Below are 17,590 nucleotides of genomic sequence, written 5' to 3' on the forward strand. Positions count from 1 at the left end.
CTTCCCACCCATCCTCTGGTTGAGCTTGCAATACATACAAAAATCCAATAGGCACTGCCAATGGATCGATGTTTATTCCAACACTGGGATTTGGTAATATCAGCGTAACATGAATGATTCTTTCTCTACATCTTAGAGCTTTCCTTGTGCCCTTAGTTTTGCCTTGGTTGTTTATTCCTTCATGTATTATTGATATCTCAATAATTATGCCTATTGTTTATCAATGGTGACAAAAACACTATACTCATGTTCTTTAACAGCTCATTGAGAAAGAATTGCAAGTAATATAACAGCAGTATTTGAATAGACATTTATGCAAATAACAGCTGTAAATGCAACATAATTGATATTTCAATACAAAAAACAAATGAACATTTGATGATATCTTTTCATAACCATAATAATACTTTATTAAAATAAAACAGCTTACTTGGTGATAGCTAGAAAAACCAAGTACTCACTAAGCTTCCAACAGGATAGGAAAATGGTTGTCCATCCAAGGTATTGTGTTCTCAATTAAGGCCTATTAGCACTTATGTAAAACTTATATGCAACAGTTTCCTATCAGTTCACTTAAGAGACGGAACTCAAACATTTGGTGGTGGCCAGATCTTGGTGAAATATTCTTCTACGCGCTTGCTTTGGTTCATATATCCATCCAACCCAGCAGCTAGAAGCTCTTCGGCTGCCGGGCCCATGGCTGATGCAAAGGTGAGTTGATCCCATGTGACTAGCTGCATTAAGGAATAGATATCAGAAGTTGCATCAAGCTAAATAAATTTTTGCTGTTGAGAAATTAGAAAAGAGAAATCTATTGGAAGAAACATCTACTCTATTCTAGTATTTTCTTCCTTAGCCAAAAAGGAGAAATTATATTATCATTAAGTAATTGTTGACCTCCTCTGCAGTGAAGTTGTAACCCTGTGCTGTATCAGAAGATAATCGCTTTACAAAGGAATATTTATCGTCGGGAAGAGTCCTGGACTCTTTCAGTGACTGTAATATTTTCAATGGTACAATTAGGTAATCAACCCTGCAAAGGAAAATTTAATGTTCAGATAAATCATAGAAAGAATAAAACCAATTGAATTTGGAAACCCCATTGTCACATACAAGCAAATAAGTATCTTAAATACATGACACAAAAACAAAAATCAGAAAGCTCTTTTTCTTTAGAAGGAACAATGGCCAAGAAGCATCATTTATAAACAACCGAACTAACTATTTTAACTCCAGTTAAAAAGCTAATTTTTGTTTGTCAAACTATACCTTGCAAACAAATCAATTGATTATATGAAACAATATTAAGTAAAGATCAAAAAGCATACAATTTCATTTTACTACTGTTCTAAACAGTTAAACAGCAAAACAATCACTGGCAATATGTTACAGAATAATAATTCAATGATAACAACCATAATATAATATTCGCTCAAACAGGGAAAGTCTCACCCAAGAAGGCTGAAGATATCTTGCTTATTCCGAATTGCAGCTGCCATAAGCTTTGACTTGTGACCATACTTGTGGATGTAATTGAAGGACTTGGTTACCTGCAGGAAATATTGAGCTGCCACATCATACAAAATAAAACAATGGCCATATAAAAGTTTTCTCAGCAGCCACCAGCTTAAGCGTATGTTCATAGTTGGGAAAGTGGTTAACTGATTATATCAAAAATAGAATTGAAGAAACCTAAGGAAGTATATTAGATAACAATTACAGAAGGAAACTGCTGCACCCTTAACCCATTGATTGTATTGGGATATATGATAACCAACTATGGCTCACATAATACTTAAAGTCCTTTATTAGTGACCAGAAATTTTTATTATTAGTGCCCAAAAATATTTATTATATTGCCCAATGATACCTATACATAGGAGGTCATGAGTAATTGTTTCGCATCGTATTGCAAATTTTGTTATTATCATAGGTCTTCTGGAGATTGCCCCCTGGAAGTAGTTCATTAAAATCAATTATTTGTATCTATTTTCTCTTATATTCTTTTCTTCTGCTAAATAATTTTATTACAAGTGGTATCAAAGCATAATCTTGGCACCTTTAAGGTGAAAAATGGGAAAAAAACAAAATCAATTTAGGTCATGTTGTCAAACTCATATATCTCTCATTATTGTGAATTTTTTTACTAGAATCTTGAGGGGTGATAAAAGACATATTAAGGACGCTATAGTCTAGATTTAAGGGAATTTGAAGCATTTTTGAGTTATTTTGAAATTAGGGTTTTCACTAAATTTGCTTCAAAGGCTGCAAAACATTGATTTACTGGAAATTTTTTTGCAAAACAAGACTCAAGTTACAGAAAAAAAATATCTATAGATTTTGATTTGTTTTGAATAAGTTAATTATAGAACTTATTCTGGCCACATCATAGTGGGGGCTTCACCAAGAGGCGAGAGAAGCAATCTAGACATAGCAACTCTCCCAACAAAGATGATCCAATATTAGAAGAGATAAAGCCCACTAGGTCTAACTACTCTGATTTTGAATCTACTCTGAATACAGCAACCACAAAGTCAACAAGGAAATTCATTTGATGATGGCTCCACGGTAGGAGTTGAAAGAGACAAGCTAAGATAGATGATACTGAAGATCTCTAATTTGACATCTTCAGCTATCTTCTCCAAAGACTGCTATGAACTCCTTGAAGGTGGATTCACATCACAAGACTCGGGAAGCAAATGTATCTTCTAAGCAAAATAATGATTCTTGGTTTGGCTTCAATTTAAATCCTAGGTTGCCGGTTTGGGTTTGGGCACCGGTTCGGGTTCGAAGAACTAGTATGCCAGTACGGCAAAATTTTGAAAAGGGGTTTGGGTTCGTTTGGGTTCATTAGTACAAAAACATGTAAATTATATATATATTAATATTTGAGCAGCCTATAAGCATGAATTAAGATTAGCATGTCACATAGCATCATATAAACAACAAAACAAACATAAACTTGTAATCATAGCATCATGATCATACCATAATAGCATCATATACATCAAGTTTAATATCAAAATGACAAAATATTCAAGTATCATTGTTTCAACTTTCAACAATTTAATCATCAAATGGATTCTTTAAATTTATAATTCATCATCCTCCTCCTCGTCCTCATGCTCCTCATCATTGACGTTGACATTAGATGAGCCAATGCCACTTGCAATTGCACTATAAGTTTGCTCTGTATCCGAGTCATCAAGTGTTAATGCAAGAAGCTGAGAAGAGAGAGCATCCAAATCAGTATGCTCTGGCTCTATATCCCACATCTTCGTTTCCCCTTGGGTGTAGTCACGTTGTTTGTGTGAAAGAAGACATAGGTTAGAATGCACATATACTAAATTTTCCACTCTTTTTGATAGCAACCTATTGCGCTTTACTGAGTGGATGAAAGAGTATGTGCTCCAATTTCTTTCTGAAGCAGATGAACTAGCAACCGATGAAGACAAAGTAAAAAATTAAAGTTATACATTTATAAAATTAAAATTAAAATTTACTAGCAACCTATAAAGACAAAGTAAACTATAAATAAACTTGTGATAAATTTTAATTAATTAAACTTACTTGTGATAAAACTTTGACAGCAAGGGGTTTTAGGTGTTGGAAGCATGCGCCATGGAAGTACCACAAACTATGAGCATCCTTCTTGGATCTATGGTGAAGAGCATCAACACTTAGACCATTCCCATTTGCAAATTCTAGGAACTCATTTGTAACAGTATCTCGCAAATCATCATCGGGATATAGTCTAAGAAATGCTGCCTTGTACCCATTAGATACTTCTAAATCTCTCCATGGTGGAATCCTTCCTGGTTTATCAAGAAATTGATTGATATAATACTTTGGTGTCAAGGCATAGGCAAGAAGATGCAAAGGAGTGGCCATCTTATTCCACCTTTCAACAACAATTGCTTCCACTTCTTTGAAGAATTTCTCATTGGGGTCTTTCTCTCTTGCATTTATAGTGCACTTCATTTTTTCAAGCTCGAGTCAATGTCATCATAAATCTCACCAATGCAAGGCCTATCCATGTCGGTATAGCGAATCATGCTCATAATGGGCTCAGTGATACTAAGGAGATATGTCACAAGATCCCACCAGTTCTCATTCAATATTTGGTCCCTAATTTTTGCTGCCCTTTCACTACTACTATGCTTCCATACAGTCCAATTGGTGTTGATCACCATATTGCATAGTGCCACTCTAACTTTCACAGATCGTCTTAAGACGATTGTGTTTGATGTAAAATGGGTCTCAGCAACCTACAACATAAATTAATGCCAAAATGATTAAAAAATAAAGCCAAACTGTAAAGAAGAATACACAATGTAGCTTACACAATGATATTATGAACATTGAAAATTAAAAAAATCAGAAAATGTAAAATTAAATTACTATTTCACTTACCTTCAATAGCTCCAAATTCAAAAAGGATCTAAAAATCCCTTGAGACATGTGGTGGTTTGTGATGAACATCTGGATGTCCTCAGCCTCTGCATACACATCTCTGATCCATTTTATTTTAGTCTCAATCCTTTGTAGCATAAGATTGAGTAAATGTACCGCACAAGGTGTCCAAAAGATGTGATCATAGCGTTCCTCAACCAACAAACCAGCAGCTCTACAATTTTTTGCATTGTCCATTATGACTTGGACAACATTGCGGGGTCCCACTAACTCAATGACAGAGATGAGAATATCTACAATAAATTGGCCATCTTTTACTTGGCCCTCACAATCCACAGCTTTCAAAAACATTGCCTCTTTAAGGGACACCGCTATGACATTGATCAAGGGATGATTTTTAGAATCTTTCCACCCATCTGAAACAATTGATACACCTATCTCAGCCCATGAATCCCTTATGGGTTTCAATGCATCTTCAACCCCCTTCACCTCTTTCTCCAATAATGTTCCACGTACCTTCTCTTAACCTGGGCCCTTATACCCTCTTGGAGCTTCATTAACACTTTTCAACATTTGCTTCCAATATGGGGAACAACATTGAAAGCCAACCCATTTGCATGTATGTACCTCGCTACATCTTGGTCAGCAATGTCTCGACTCTCATTTTGAAATGCGGTTTCTAAAGGCCCCTTTGTTCTTTTGCATGTCAAGGGTGGGTCACTTTCAGGTTCATTTGTGGAAAAGAAGGGGTGGTCTTCTACTACAACATCAGGATTAGATGGGGCTTGCATTCCCCTTGTTTTCTTTGGTGCAATTTGATTCAATCTACAGGCTTCTCTCTCTTCTGCCTCCTCATGCTCCCTAATATATTTCATCACTGTCTCATCTAGTATAGGGTAACCATCTTTTCTAGAGCATTTTTTTATGCCTCTTCCTTTTATTCCACACAAATGGCCTACCACCCGATAATATTAACTATTACGTTCAATACCACATCCTTGGCATCTCCAACAGAATCCCCCACCTCCTGGAAGTGGTTTTATAATGTCAACATACTTCCATAAGGGAGAATTTGGATCATTTCTTTGTTTTGTAATTGTTTGTTCGTTGCCAATGGAGGAAGAGGTAGATGTCATTCTAGTTCCTATGGCAAGAAATAACATAAACATATTCAAAAACAAAAACAAAATAATGAAAAAAAATTAATGTTTCATGTTTGACAATTTGTGAAACAAAAATAGTTGGAAAAAAATGTTAAAAAACCTACCTCGTGTAGCAAATGGGAGCTTGCAAATGTATGGAAATGATGCTGAAACACTTGTTGAGGCTTCAAAAATCAGTCTTCAACTCCTATTTGATCTTGGAAGCCAAACTTTGTTCACCCTTTCTTCAACCTGCTATCAAAAAACTTTTGTTTGCAACATAAATGAGGAGAAATGAGCCAAGATTATGTTTTAGAAGTCACTTTTAGGGTATAAAATTCACTTTTTACCTAGCAGATTCCAAAAAAAAATTAAATTTTGCATAATCTATTGCTTTTTGGGCCGCCCAGCCGCCCGGGTTCGACCTAAGTCCGCCCGGGTTCGACCGGGTTCCATCTTGGTCCGCCCAAGTTCAAGCCAAGTCGAACCACCTCTGAGAAATTCGAACCTTGGTCGAACCCAGGCCAGACTGAACCCAAACCAGGGACCCGGACCAGACCGGACCAGTACCAGGGGTGTCTAGGGGCGAACCTAGTAAGCTAGTTTAAATCTAAACCAAGACCAACACCCAATTTCAGCCTCTAGGCACTTTGCCAAAGATGGATATGCATAAGATTGATGACAAGGATCCAACTAATTGGCTCTGCCAAGAGCAAGCAATTATTTGATCTTCATCATGTTCCATGTCAACAAAAGGTTGCCATGGCATTCATATATTGGAACAAAATCAATTCATTTTGTATTATTGACTATGTGATCAGAAGAAAAAGAAAGGATGTGTTGTCACATAGTTTGTTTTCCAAGAACTCATCGCATGCTACAACAATAATATTACAAACTGTTATTTCAGCAAGCTCACCAAATTAAATCAAACAAGTACAATCAAAAGGCAATGCTCAATAATTTTAGATCTTTCTTTTAAAAGTTGGGAATGTTATAGAGGAAATTTTGAAACAACCATATCTTGGGGGACTAGAGGACCACATCGAATGTAATGTCCCCTTTTTGTGAATGCCCAAGTTTCTGACCTAAATCACAATTTCCAAATAGAACAAGAAATGGAATAGGATTAGTGATATCATTTACCTGATTGAGACCCTTCAAACAGGTTAGATACCATTTATACCAATAATTCATAAAATAGGTCTTCTTAATTAAGAACATCAAAAGTATATATTAGATATATTAATTTAATCATAAGATATCTTTAATCTATTTGAGGAAACTCGATCATAGGGAAGCTAGAATAAGGTGACTTGATAAGGTGCCCTAGAGATCCTCTACCCTAGGCCCAAGAGCGTATATACCATCCCTCTTGGCCTCAAGCGACCCTTGCCATCTATATGAAGTGGTGTACCTAGTATCCTATAACCGTTCCCCTTCATCATGACATCCTTTCCACTTCCTATGATTGGATTTATTAGCATACTGATCCACCATGATAGAGGGTTGGGGTTCTTTACAATAGGGTGTCCCGGAAATCCTTCCCTTCTAAGCCCAAGGGCAACACTCCTTGTAACCCCTTGGCCTCATGGGACCCCCAGTCACCACCATGAGGTGGTGTACTTAGAAGAGGATCCCAACGCTGTTTACCCTCCTCGTAACTGTTGACGTGTTTTTTGACAGCGTTGAACACAGAATAAAGTTACCAAAGGTCACCTTACCCTCTCTTGATCAAAATTAGTCTGTATGCTAAGATTGCACAAAAGTTCAAACGGCTAATTCCAAGGTTCCTCCAGTGCATGAACGTGACTCAGTTGATTGATGGGTTTGTTGTTAACCCAAGGGGCCTTATGTGTGTTCAATTGAAGAGGATAATAAACTCATGCAAGCTCAAGGATTTCTATATGAATGATTTGCAATGAAAGCCCTAATTTTGGATTTTTTGAATTTTCGAAATATGCTGAAAGTAAATGGGAGTAGGGTTGAGAGAACTATGCTAAAGCTAATCTAATCCTAAGAACAAGAGACGGGATCACTCATGCAAAATCAAACCACGCTTCACTTCACCAGCAGAGCACAACTACACGAAGGTGGTGCAATCTTCAAAGGGTGTGTAGAGATTTTTCAGATCACCAATGTGGACCATCGAATCGAACAATCTTCACCAATAATCGAGTTAAGCGTACACACATAATAGGGGGCTCAGGCTAACTTTGCACAGTATGCAACAATCAACTGCACACCAAAAGTATGAGCTTGGACTTTGCAACAAGTAGTCCTATCAAATCTAGCTCTTCTAACAACATGAAAGCAAATCTAATCTATGAAGAGAGCAAGACCATGCAAATTGCTAAAATATAACAAGAATACACCATCAAATTCGAACAATGTAATAAGTTGGCTACTTCAACAATCCTTAGCAACAATCTCAGACAATAATCTCTCCTTTTCAAATGAGGGGGGGTCACCCCTTTATATAGGCTTCTGGCCTTGGCTACATGCAAAACCCTAATTAGGGTTTCCCCAAAAGATTATCCACTCAAGATGCAACAAGGTGGGAATCAGCAATTAATACCCATGAAACCCATATACAATCAATTCCAATCCTGCCAAAAATGGCACCCATAAAGCATTAATTAACCATTACATTCAAAAAGTGTCCACTATGCAATGAATGTACCCTCATGCAAAAATTGCTCATGATGCCATAAATGCACCATCATCTCTTGAACGTGACGGTTGCATGCAGAAGGGATCTGCCATAATCCCATAAATGTGATGGTTGCATGCAAAGAGATGCTTCATTAATTCAGCGTCCGTTGACTCGGCTGCTACTTGGCGAGAAAAAACCCTGGAGAGAGAAAACTTCAGGAGAGAAGAATTTGATCCATGAAGAATTTTCTTGAAGTTTCTCGAACTTTCCTTGCTCTGGAGGAGATTTTCAACAATTTTACACCATCTCCTATTTTTTAGGAATTTCCACAATTTTAGTGTTTTGGTCTAGGAGAGAGAATTCTCTCATGATTCCAAATCTGCAAGAATTTTCAGATTCTGATAAGTTTTGGTGTCCAAAAATGGAAATTTCAAAATTTTTCCTGAGGGGATTTCCGCTTTTCCATTCCTCCTTGACCCTTGGATTTTCATGTCTTACACAATTTCCTCAGTTTTCCAGCTTGGGTGTGGATTCACTTTGCATGGTGGAATTCATCATTTCATCCTTGCCTTAGCCATTTTAATACCTTTCCAGGGCGTTGATTCTTTCCTGTCATAGAATTTGGCTTTTTAAGATTTTCCATGCCTTGTGTGCTTTGGTGTCTTTCTTTCACTTTGGGTGCTATGCAGGGAAAGAATTCACTATTTCTTGTCTTCCTTTATTTGGTGCCCTTGTCAATTTCTTGGGCGGAATTTCCTTCAAGGTAAGGAATTCATCCTTTCTCCCTATTTTCCATCCTTACCTCTATTTAATGCTCCTCCTTGGTCTAGGATGCAATTCTTCACAAGGCAAGGAACTTCTTCATTTTGCAATCTTCCTTGGTCATCAAGTCTTGGTGCCCTTCTAAAGAATAGGGCACAAATTCCACCTGGGCATGGATTCTTGCATTTTTCAACTTTTCCAAGAGCACTCCACTTTGGTGCCCTTCCATGTCTTAGGGCGGAATTTTCACCTGAGGAAGAAATTCATCATTTTGTCCATTGTCCATGAGCATACCATTTTGGCGCCCTCCATAGTGCTTAGGCGCAATTTTGACTTAGGCAGGGAATTCCTTGATTCACTACGAATTCCAAGCCCATGTGAATTTGGCGCTCTTTCCCTCTCTTGGGCGCTATTTCACCCAGGAGAAGGAATTCACAACTTTTCCTTCCTTCCATGACTCTTCCACTTTGGCGCCCTCCTGAGGAGTAGGGTGGAATTTTGTGCTTGCCAAGGATTCAATGCATTTCTATGAATTCCAAGGTCACCTCATTCTAGCGCCCTATGACCTTCTTGGGCGGATTTTGGAATTCACAATATTTTCCATTTTCCATGTTGACCTTAACTTGGCGCCATGCAAATGTCTTGGGTGGATTTTTGCTAGGAGGAAGGAATTTTGACCATGGAGGAATTTTCCTTTATCAGAATATATATATGAAATATAACATTTAAGTATAATATTGAAGATGCCACTTATACTTTAAGTTATATTTCATATATATTGTCAAGTTGTTTGAGAGTGGTTTCAGGTTCCTAGGAACCATAATGCAAATTCTGGATTTTAGAAGATCCTTTAAATTTTCAGACTTAGTCAAGTTTCAAACCATTTCTGGATCAAGATGATATTGGTGGATTAATGTGAATTTCCAGACTTAGATGATTTTGCATGCTTTCCTCTTCTAGAATAGGAGTTCCATACTTAAACCATTTTTTATCCAACTTGTCTGCCTTCTGACTCTTCCGGATTTAGAAATGGTCTTTAGGAACGTTCAATCTTCAGCATCTTGAGGGGCGTTCGGTTTTCAGTGTTTTCCTGTGAAGAACTTGCCAAAAATAGATTTTCCCAAATAGTAAGTGTTTCAAAATGTCAAGGTTTGGGCAAAATAGGTCAGAAAAGCACTTACTAAAAATGGTAAGTTTTGATTTTTGGCAAAATTAGACCAATCCGAGATGCAGTGAAATTTACTAAAAATAGACTTACTAAAGATGGTAAGTGCTCAGAATTCACTTAAATTTTACTGGGAGGTTCCTTGAAGGGTCCCGATTCCAATTCCAAGTTCAGTTTTTCCAAAACCCTAGCATAAACCCCTAAAATCTAGGACTAAAGGCAAAAACCCTAAAATTGATGAAACAGGGCCTAGACTTCACCAAATTCACTCAAATGAAAAGCAGACCTAACCAATTGACCCCCAAACACTCACAAAGCGAAGAAACTGACGAGACTGCTGCGAAAAGACCCAAAAAAACAAAGCCAAAAGACTGGAAGGGCCTAAAAAGTAGGGGGTCTCCATTTGCAATGGGGCGATGTGTGAAAACTTAACAACAATAACCCCTTATTACCCCTATCATGACTGATTATGACATTTAAGCCAACAAATAAGAAATCCTATATCATGGCATGTGCGTGTGTGTGTGTGTGTATATATATATATATAAACAAATATCATAATTTTTCTATTGAATATAGTATACCAAAAGGTTACAATATATGTCAGGTCTGCACTAGCAGAAGTATAGATGAATATCAAAAAAATCAGCCTCACCAGAGTTTATCTCATACTACCATAATCGAAGAGTGTATGAAGGATGTTACAGTATTCCAACCAACAACTAACAGCATAGATACAAAAAGCAGAGATCAATGGGTCATCCTAATCCCATGACCCAACAATATTATTACTACACTCTGCCATGTCACAGTTGTAGGCACCCAGTGGAGGTACTATGTTAGGATCATTAACCACATCCCATGCTGGAGCACCTGGTGTCTTCAGTACCTTGTTTGCAGCCTCAACTTGCTCTTTGGTAATCCCTTTATCTTTGGTAATCATGTTTCTAAACTTTATGCAGATTAATCGGCGGTGAGCAGTCATAAACAAGATTCATTATGCTATGTATATCACAAGAAACTCGTACCAAAATCACAGAATATGATTGAATTGCTGTATGCCATAATTTATTATCGATATCAAATCTGATCTCTTTGATGTCTCTTCCTTGGGTGTTTGAATGGTTATTTGTATCCCTCTATCAGTGATGGGAAGTCATGTCTCTTTCCTGCAATTGTACTGCTAGAGGGGGACACGACTCTTCATTGTTTAACTGCTGGCCCTTTAATAACTAAATGCTTACCTTTGGAGTCGCCTTAATTATATGTTGACCAATCTGCCTAGTAATAATGCATTTAGCCAATTGTTTTCACTAATTGTATGCTCGCTGTCATTTAGGAGAGAAAGCGATTCATTAAAGTGTTATACTCCTCAACCATGAACATCATGATCCTCATAGCCATTCAATCCTTTGTGTTGCTGTGGTTCAAACTAAGTTGCCAGAAAATTGTGAAGTCTCATAAATGAGACGATTTTCTAGTCACTGGTGTCTTTTTTATTTATTTGTTTTCTGTTTTTCTCCATGCTTGAAACAGTTGAGGGTTGTTAATAGACAGGACATGACATCAAATATGAGGTATACATGTTTAATCCAAATTCTATCTCCAAATCAATTATTATGGCAAAGAAGGTAAAGGAAAAGCTTTTGGCTAGTAGGAGACAATAATTTATTAATCTCAAATATTTACTCCCCATCACCAACCTTCCCTCAAGCTACTAAGTCGATGCCCCAACAAAATGAAAAAAAAGGCAGAGGTTTTGTGTTGACTGTGGCGATAAATATAGTAAGGGATACAAATATGGAGAGAAGAAGCTTTTCTATATTGAAAGAGCAACAAACAATGAAGAAGAAGACATAGAGATAGAAGTGGCATCAAAGGAATCATCACAAGAGCCCAGACCAACATCTTTCCATGCACTATCAACTACACAAACCCTCAAAGTAGTGTGATCACTAAATAAAGATTGACAAAATTAATTGATTCATGCTATACTCACAATTTCATCAACAAAAAGTTTGCCACATTTCAACTACTTTATTTTTCCAGAACTATAATTTCAAGTTATGATTCCAAATGGGGATATTGTTAGTTGTTTTGGAAAATGTCACAGTATCAAACTTACCATTGCACACGACCTTTTGACCAGCCCTACATTTGCCATTTCTATGGGGGGTGTAACAATGTAAATATAGTATTAGGAGTCCAAGGGTTCTTCATGCACTTTCATTCTAAGAGTAAGACATTTGAGTTAAGCGGATTACATGCAAAGGAACCATAAATGCTAAGCTTTCATCAAATGCAAAAAGTGACCCAAAAAAATTTAACAAGTTTTGAGGCAAAATTATTTTCTCTGGAGACCCCAACATCACCACCCAAAGTAAATTAAGTACTTTCTTCTCCCAAGATGAATCTCATAATGGCACCAAATTAAGTGAAGCAACAAGATGACCAACACCAAAATGAGGAACTTTTAAGAGGGACATTGGGTCTTTTGGAGGTCTCGTATAGGAAAATGTAACTAAAGCGGCAAATGAAGGATAACAAGTTCTATCCCAAAATATTATCAAATATTGCAAATGATTGGCAATGTGGCATACAAGCTAGAGTTACCTCTATTGGAACATGTCCAACATCTCCCCTCAAGATTCCTAACATGGTTTAACAGCCTCCTATGAGATCCTTAACCGAAATGGTAGCAGTTTCCTAAACAGGTGCATCTTTGGGGGAAAATGGCCAGCTCAACTCCCTACGAGTGGTATCAGAGAGAGATCACAAGTTCGAATCCCCTCTAGTAACGTTGAGGGGCAGATTATTGGAACATATCTAGCATCTCCCCTTGGGATTCGTGACATGGTTCAGAGCATCCTGTGAAATTCTTAATTGGAATGGTAGCGGTTCCCTAAACAGGTGCATCTTTTTGGAAAAACAGCCAGTTCAACTCCCTAAAACCTCCAGTAACAAAAATACATCCAAAATTCCATGTCTCTTGTTTGAAAAAAGTTATTGTACAACAGATTTCAATACACAGAATGTTACCAAAGCTTAATGAAGAGGGGAGAATTATCTTGGATCCTAAAGTAACTCTCCAATCATGCACAAAGAATCTAAGGACTAGGACAATCACAAATTACCTCATCAAGTGGAAGAAATTTCTTGTTGAATATGCTATGAGGGAAGATGAAGTCTTCATACAAAAGCCTCCATAGTTGAGCCACATTCGAGACAACATTTGTCTAAGAGGTGGGATGCTACACCCTTAACCTATTGATTGTATTGGGATATGTGATAATCAACTATGGCTCACATAATCCTTATGTAAGTCATCTCTTAGTCATTGAGTACATTTATTCATCTGAACTAAGGTATTAATATTGACCAATGATGCCTATAGATAGGAGGTAATTAATAGTTGTTTAGCATTGTATTGCAAGTTTCGTTCTTATTGCAAATTTTGTGGAGGTTGTCCCCCTAATGTGGCTTATTGTAATCAAGTAATTACAACCTTTTTTCTCATGTTCTTCTCTTGTGTAAGTAATTTAATTCCAGAAACAACTTTGTTATGATATTTCAACCCTTGTTTTTGGTACTTTCCAACCCCTAACAATTTTTGGGTTGAAAAAAAGCATGGAGTTTAATACACCAAAAGCTTGATCTTCTTGATATTTCATTCTCATTCGTTGTTGGAAACAATCATACGGTTCATTTTATGATATAATAAAATCTGATTTATAAGTTTCACATTTTTAAGAAGCTTATACTATTTTTTTGCATATATACAATTCATGAGATGCAGCAGCTGAAAATGTGGGAAAGAAAATGGCCCAAATGTTTCAACAGGAATGGGAGCAGAAAAGTCAGAAAAACCATGCTCTGATAACCATTCTGATTTGCAAAAAATGCAAACAAATTTAAAAGATATGAATTTCAGTATAAACACACTTAAGACCCACTAATATTATGGAGAGTTGGAAATTATTAAATTCATGTAATGGTGCATAATTTCAGGTCTCGATACTTCAGCGAAGATTTGATTGTAAGAATTAGAGAGGTGGATCCAGAAAGAATAATACAAGAATATTTTTCTTGGCTATCACACTTACAGCCAATGGATTAAAAGAAACACAGTATCTTAGATACACCAAGTAAAAGGTGATGATGAATTTTAGTTTCACACATAAATTAGAACACAAGTCTTTTAAGCTTTAACCATTTTAAAAAATTTGTTGGATTCTAAATTACAGAAGCTTCTATAATTGAACAAACTAACTACAGGTTAAGTTATCTGGACACCAATCTCCATAATCAATTGTGTGCCCCTTCTTTAACTTAAGTAGTCTGTAAATGCTTTATATAATTATATATATATAACAAAAATTATTTTAATTCCTTTTTTCCTGAAAAAAAATTGTGCATCCAGTTGCAATACTTCTATTTTCTCAGCAGTTACAGACATCTTTTAAGCTTTAACCATTTTTAAAAAATTGTTGGTTTCTAAACTACAGAAGCTTCTATAACTGAACAAACTAGCTACAGACTCAAGTTATCTGGACACCAATCTCCATAATCAGTTGTGTGCCCCACCTTTGACTTAAGTAGTCTGTGAATGCTTATACCTGGTACATATTTATATTTTCTTATTTTTTACATTTTATTGTCTTATCCTCGACAAGAAACTATTTTTTAGCTTTGTCTTCAAGTTAATGATATATGCAAAAGACGAGATGGGGTTATTGTGTTAGAGAGGGAGAAACATGAGACTGTAAAATGCATAGACCAATGAGCTCAAACAAACACTAACATAGAACCCTAATCTAGAGCTCTAATACTAATGTTAGTGAATGCAAAGAAATGTGATGAGAGAAATTGACTTGAAGGGCTTCCTCCATAAAGAGGAGCAGTATTATATAGAATTCGTTTACCACATTTAATGCCACATCTACCATATTAAGAGAGTGCAATAGGCTGATTAAGATCTGCAACAACTACAACTATATAACAACGTTATTCAATAGCCTACACCTAACTACCTGTTAGCCTATTTTTCCCTACAGCCTCAATAGCCTTTAACATCATGTTCTCAAGGTTCAATAAGTCTTAAGTTTGGTCCTCGCATTTGCAAAAGATTAAATGTTATCAAGTGTAAAGGTTAATAAGGTGTTTGATTTATGTTCAAGGCCATAAATCATGTTATTCCTCTTCTAAAAGGGAGCCTCAATATATAAATAAAGTTCTAAAATGCTGTAGTCTTGTCAAAAAGGGTCCTTTGAAGACAACTAAAAAATGTATAAAATGCAGAGGAAAAAAGCAGTTTTTAGGACTCTAGGTGTCATTTTAACATGTGAAAATATCCTTTATGGCTATGAATGCATTCAAGGAGAAGTTCGGGGCTATAATGACATAGTTTGAAGTAGTTTTGGAAGTCTTAAATGCCCTATTTCATTCCCATCCGACCCAAGACCTTTTCATCTCAAAGTAAAGTATAGAAACCAGAGATTAGAAAATCGTCCGAAACTTGCCAAACTCGGCAAGTCCGAGCCCAAGACATGCTCACCGAGTCTTTGGAGCTTAGACTCGGGCTCGGCCGAGTCTGGTGAGCAAACTCGCCATACTCGCCAAGTTGGCAAGTTTGGCAAAAACTCGGCGAGTCCCGAACCTCAAACTCGGTCAGCGGCAGGGTAAAAAAAAAGCAAAAAATAAACATTTTAAAAAGTTTTTTTTTTGGTTATTTATCTCTAACACCTAAAAGTGAACTTCATTTCATTCACTTGCAAAAATAGGAGTAAAGTGAGTTGGGAAGAAAAACAAGGGTGCATAGAAGAAAAACCAGCAAGGAGAAAGCTCAAGTTTTCTTCAATTTTTCACATTGGGGCTGCATTGTGTTTGGATTTGGTGCATCAAGAGTTGGATAGGAAGAGTTGGCAGCTCATTTCAAGCTGCTTGTAAGAGGTAAGATTGTTTTTTTGGAGATTTTTTTGTTTCTTGTATGCAAAAATTCCATTTTCTATTCATTTATTTTAAAAGTTTTACATTTTCTTCCAAAATCTTTTGTATGTTTGTATGTACTATGTACTATGTAAGGTTTGTTTAAAAAAAAAATTAAAAGTAGGGTTTGACAAATCCTACAACTTTTATTTTTTTAAAATTTACAAACCCTACCTTAGTATTTTTGAATGTATGTATTAATTTCATTTTGTATTTGTAATGTTTTATTGCAGCAAACTTCACTTTCTTATTTGCCTCAACTTCAAGTTTCACAAAACTATCCTACAATGTCTACTTCAGCTTCTAGACCCCCCATTAGAAAGGACCCTGCTTGGAAATATCAAGAGGATTTTCTAGGGCAAGGAAAGGGGCAAACAAAATGTACATTTTGCAAAACAATACTCCATGGACGTATATATAGACTAAAATACCATATTTATGGTCTGCATGGACATGATGTCGAACCATGCCTAAAAGCACTCCCTAAGGCCGTACGTGATTGTTATGTAATGGTTGAGGAAAAAGAAGCAAAAGGAGGATCGAGCGGCCATTGGAAGAGTGCCAACTTTAGGAAGAGGGACACAATTAGATTGTGTTGGAGGCCCTTCTTCCTTACCTTCATATCGTCCCACTCAGTTTGCTACTGCTGTTGTTGGTGCTTCCGCATCTACTTCTGTAAGTGGTAGTGCCACTGCCACTTCTCATGTTCCTAGCACTAGTAGTTGTAGTGGGAGTGTTAGCATTGGACCTAGGATTCGTAAATCTAGGTTGGATACCTTCTTTGTACCTCACACTACTCCTAGGTCCCAACAGTCGCTTGAAAGCATGGGTTGGAACAAGGAGGTCCATGATGCCACTAAAATGGCAGTTAGCAGGTTTTGGGTCTACAGCAATGTTCCATTCTTTACAGCCAGGTGAATGTTTTATGGTTGATTGTTTTAATTTTAATACTTTGATTCTTCGTTTTATTTTTTCTCGTACATACTTAACTATCTCATTTAATTTATTTGTGACAGGTCTCCTTATTGGCAAGAAATGGTTGATGCCCTTACCATATGCGGGGCGAGGTTCAAAGCCCCTTCTGATCTGATTTGAGGGGACCCATTTTGACTCAATTGGTGAATGATGTAAAGAAGGAATTAGGTGAAGAACGCCAGTTATGGAGCACTAAATGTTGCACCATCATGACTGATGGTTGGACGGATAGGAGAAATAGAACTCTCCTTAATTTTCTTGTTTCTTCCACAGGTGATTGATTAATTTTAGTTTCATTTAGCCATTTAATTTTTTAGTTTTTATTTAATGATTTATTGAATGATCATTGATCTTGCTTTATTTTTTATTTCAGGGGGCACCGTTTTCATCAAGTCCATTGATGCCTCCGCCCATTGCAAGAATGCCACCTACCTATGTGAGCAGATAGAGGAGGTGATTGATGAGCTAGGTGAGGAGAACGTGGTACAGGTG

The 17,590-nt window shown here is 36.8% G+C and overlaps 1 protein-coding gene across 4 annotated transcripts in view; it reads right to left on the reverse strand.

Annotated features, from left to right (window-relative positions):
* Window positions 1–368: 368 nt before the first annotated feature.
* LOC131066538 (uncharacterized) overlaps window positions 369–17,590 on the reverse strand; it is a 130,912-nt gene continuing 113,690 nt past the window's right edge. For all 4 annotated transcript variants that reach the window (XM_058001318.2, XM_058001316.2, XM_058001315.2 and 1 more), the window contains 3 exons: window positions 1,453–1,550; window positions 898–1,033; window positions 369–734 (listed from right to left, as the gene is read on the reverse strand). In XM_058001318.2, the coding sequence (XP_057857301.1) occupies window positions 588–734; window positions 898–1,033; window positions 1,453–1,550 (381 nt within the window). In that variant the 3' untranslated portion in view covers window positions 369–587. The remainder of the gene's footprint in view (window positions 735–897; window positions 1,034–1,452; window positions 1,551–17,590) is intronic.

The sequence above is a fragment of the Cryptomeria japonica genome, chromosome 3 (assembly GCF_030272615.1).
Source record: "Cryptomeria japonica chromosome 3, Sugi_1.0, whole genome shotgun sequence".
Lineage (NCBI taxonomy): Eukaryota > Viridiplantae > Streptophyta > Pinopsida > Cupressales > Cupressaceae > Cryptomeria > Cryptomeria japonica.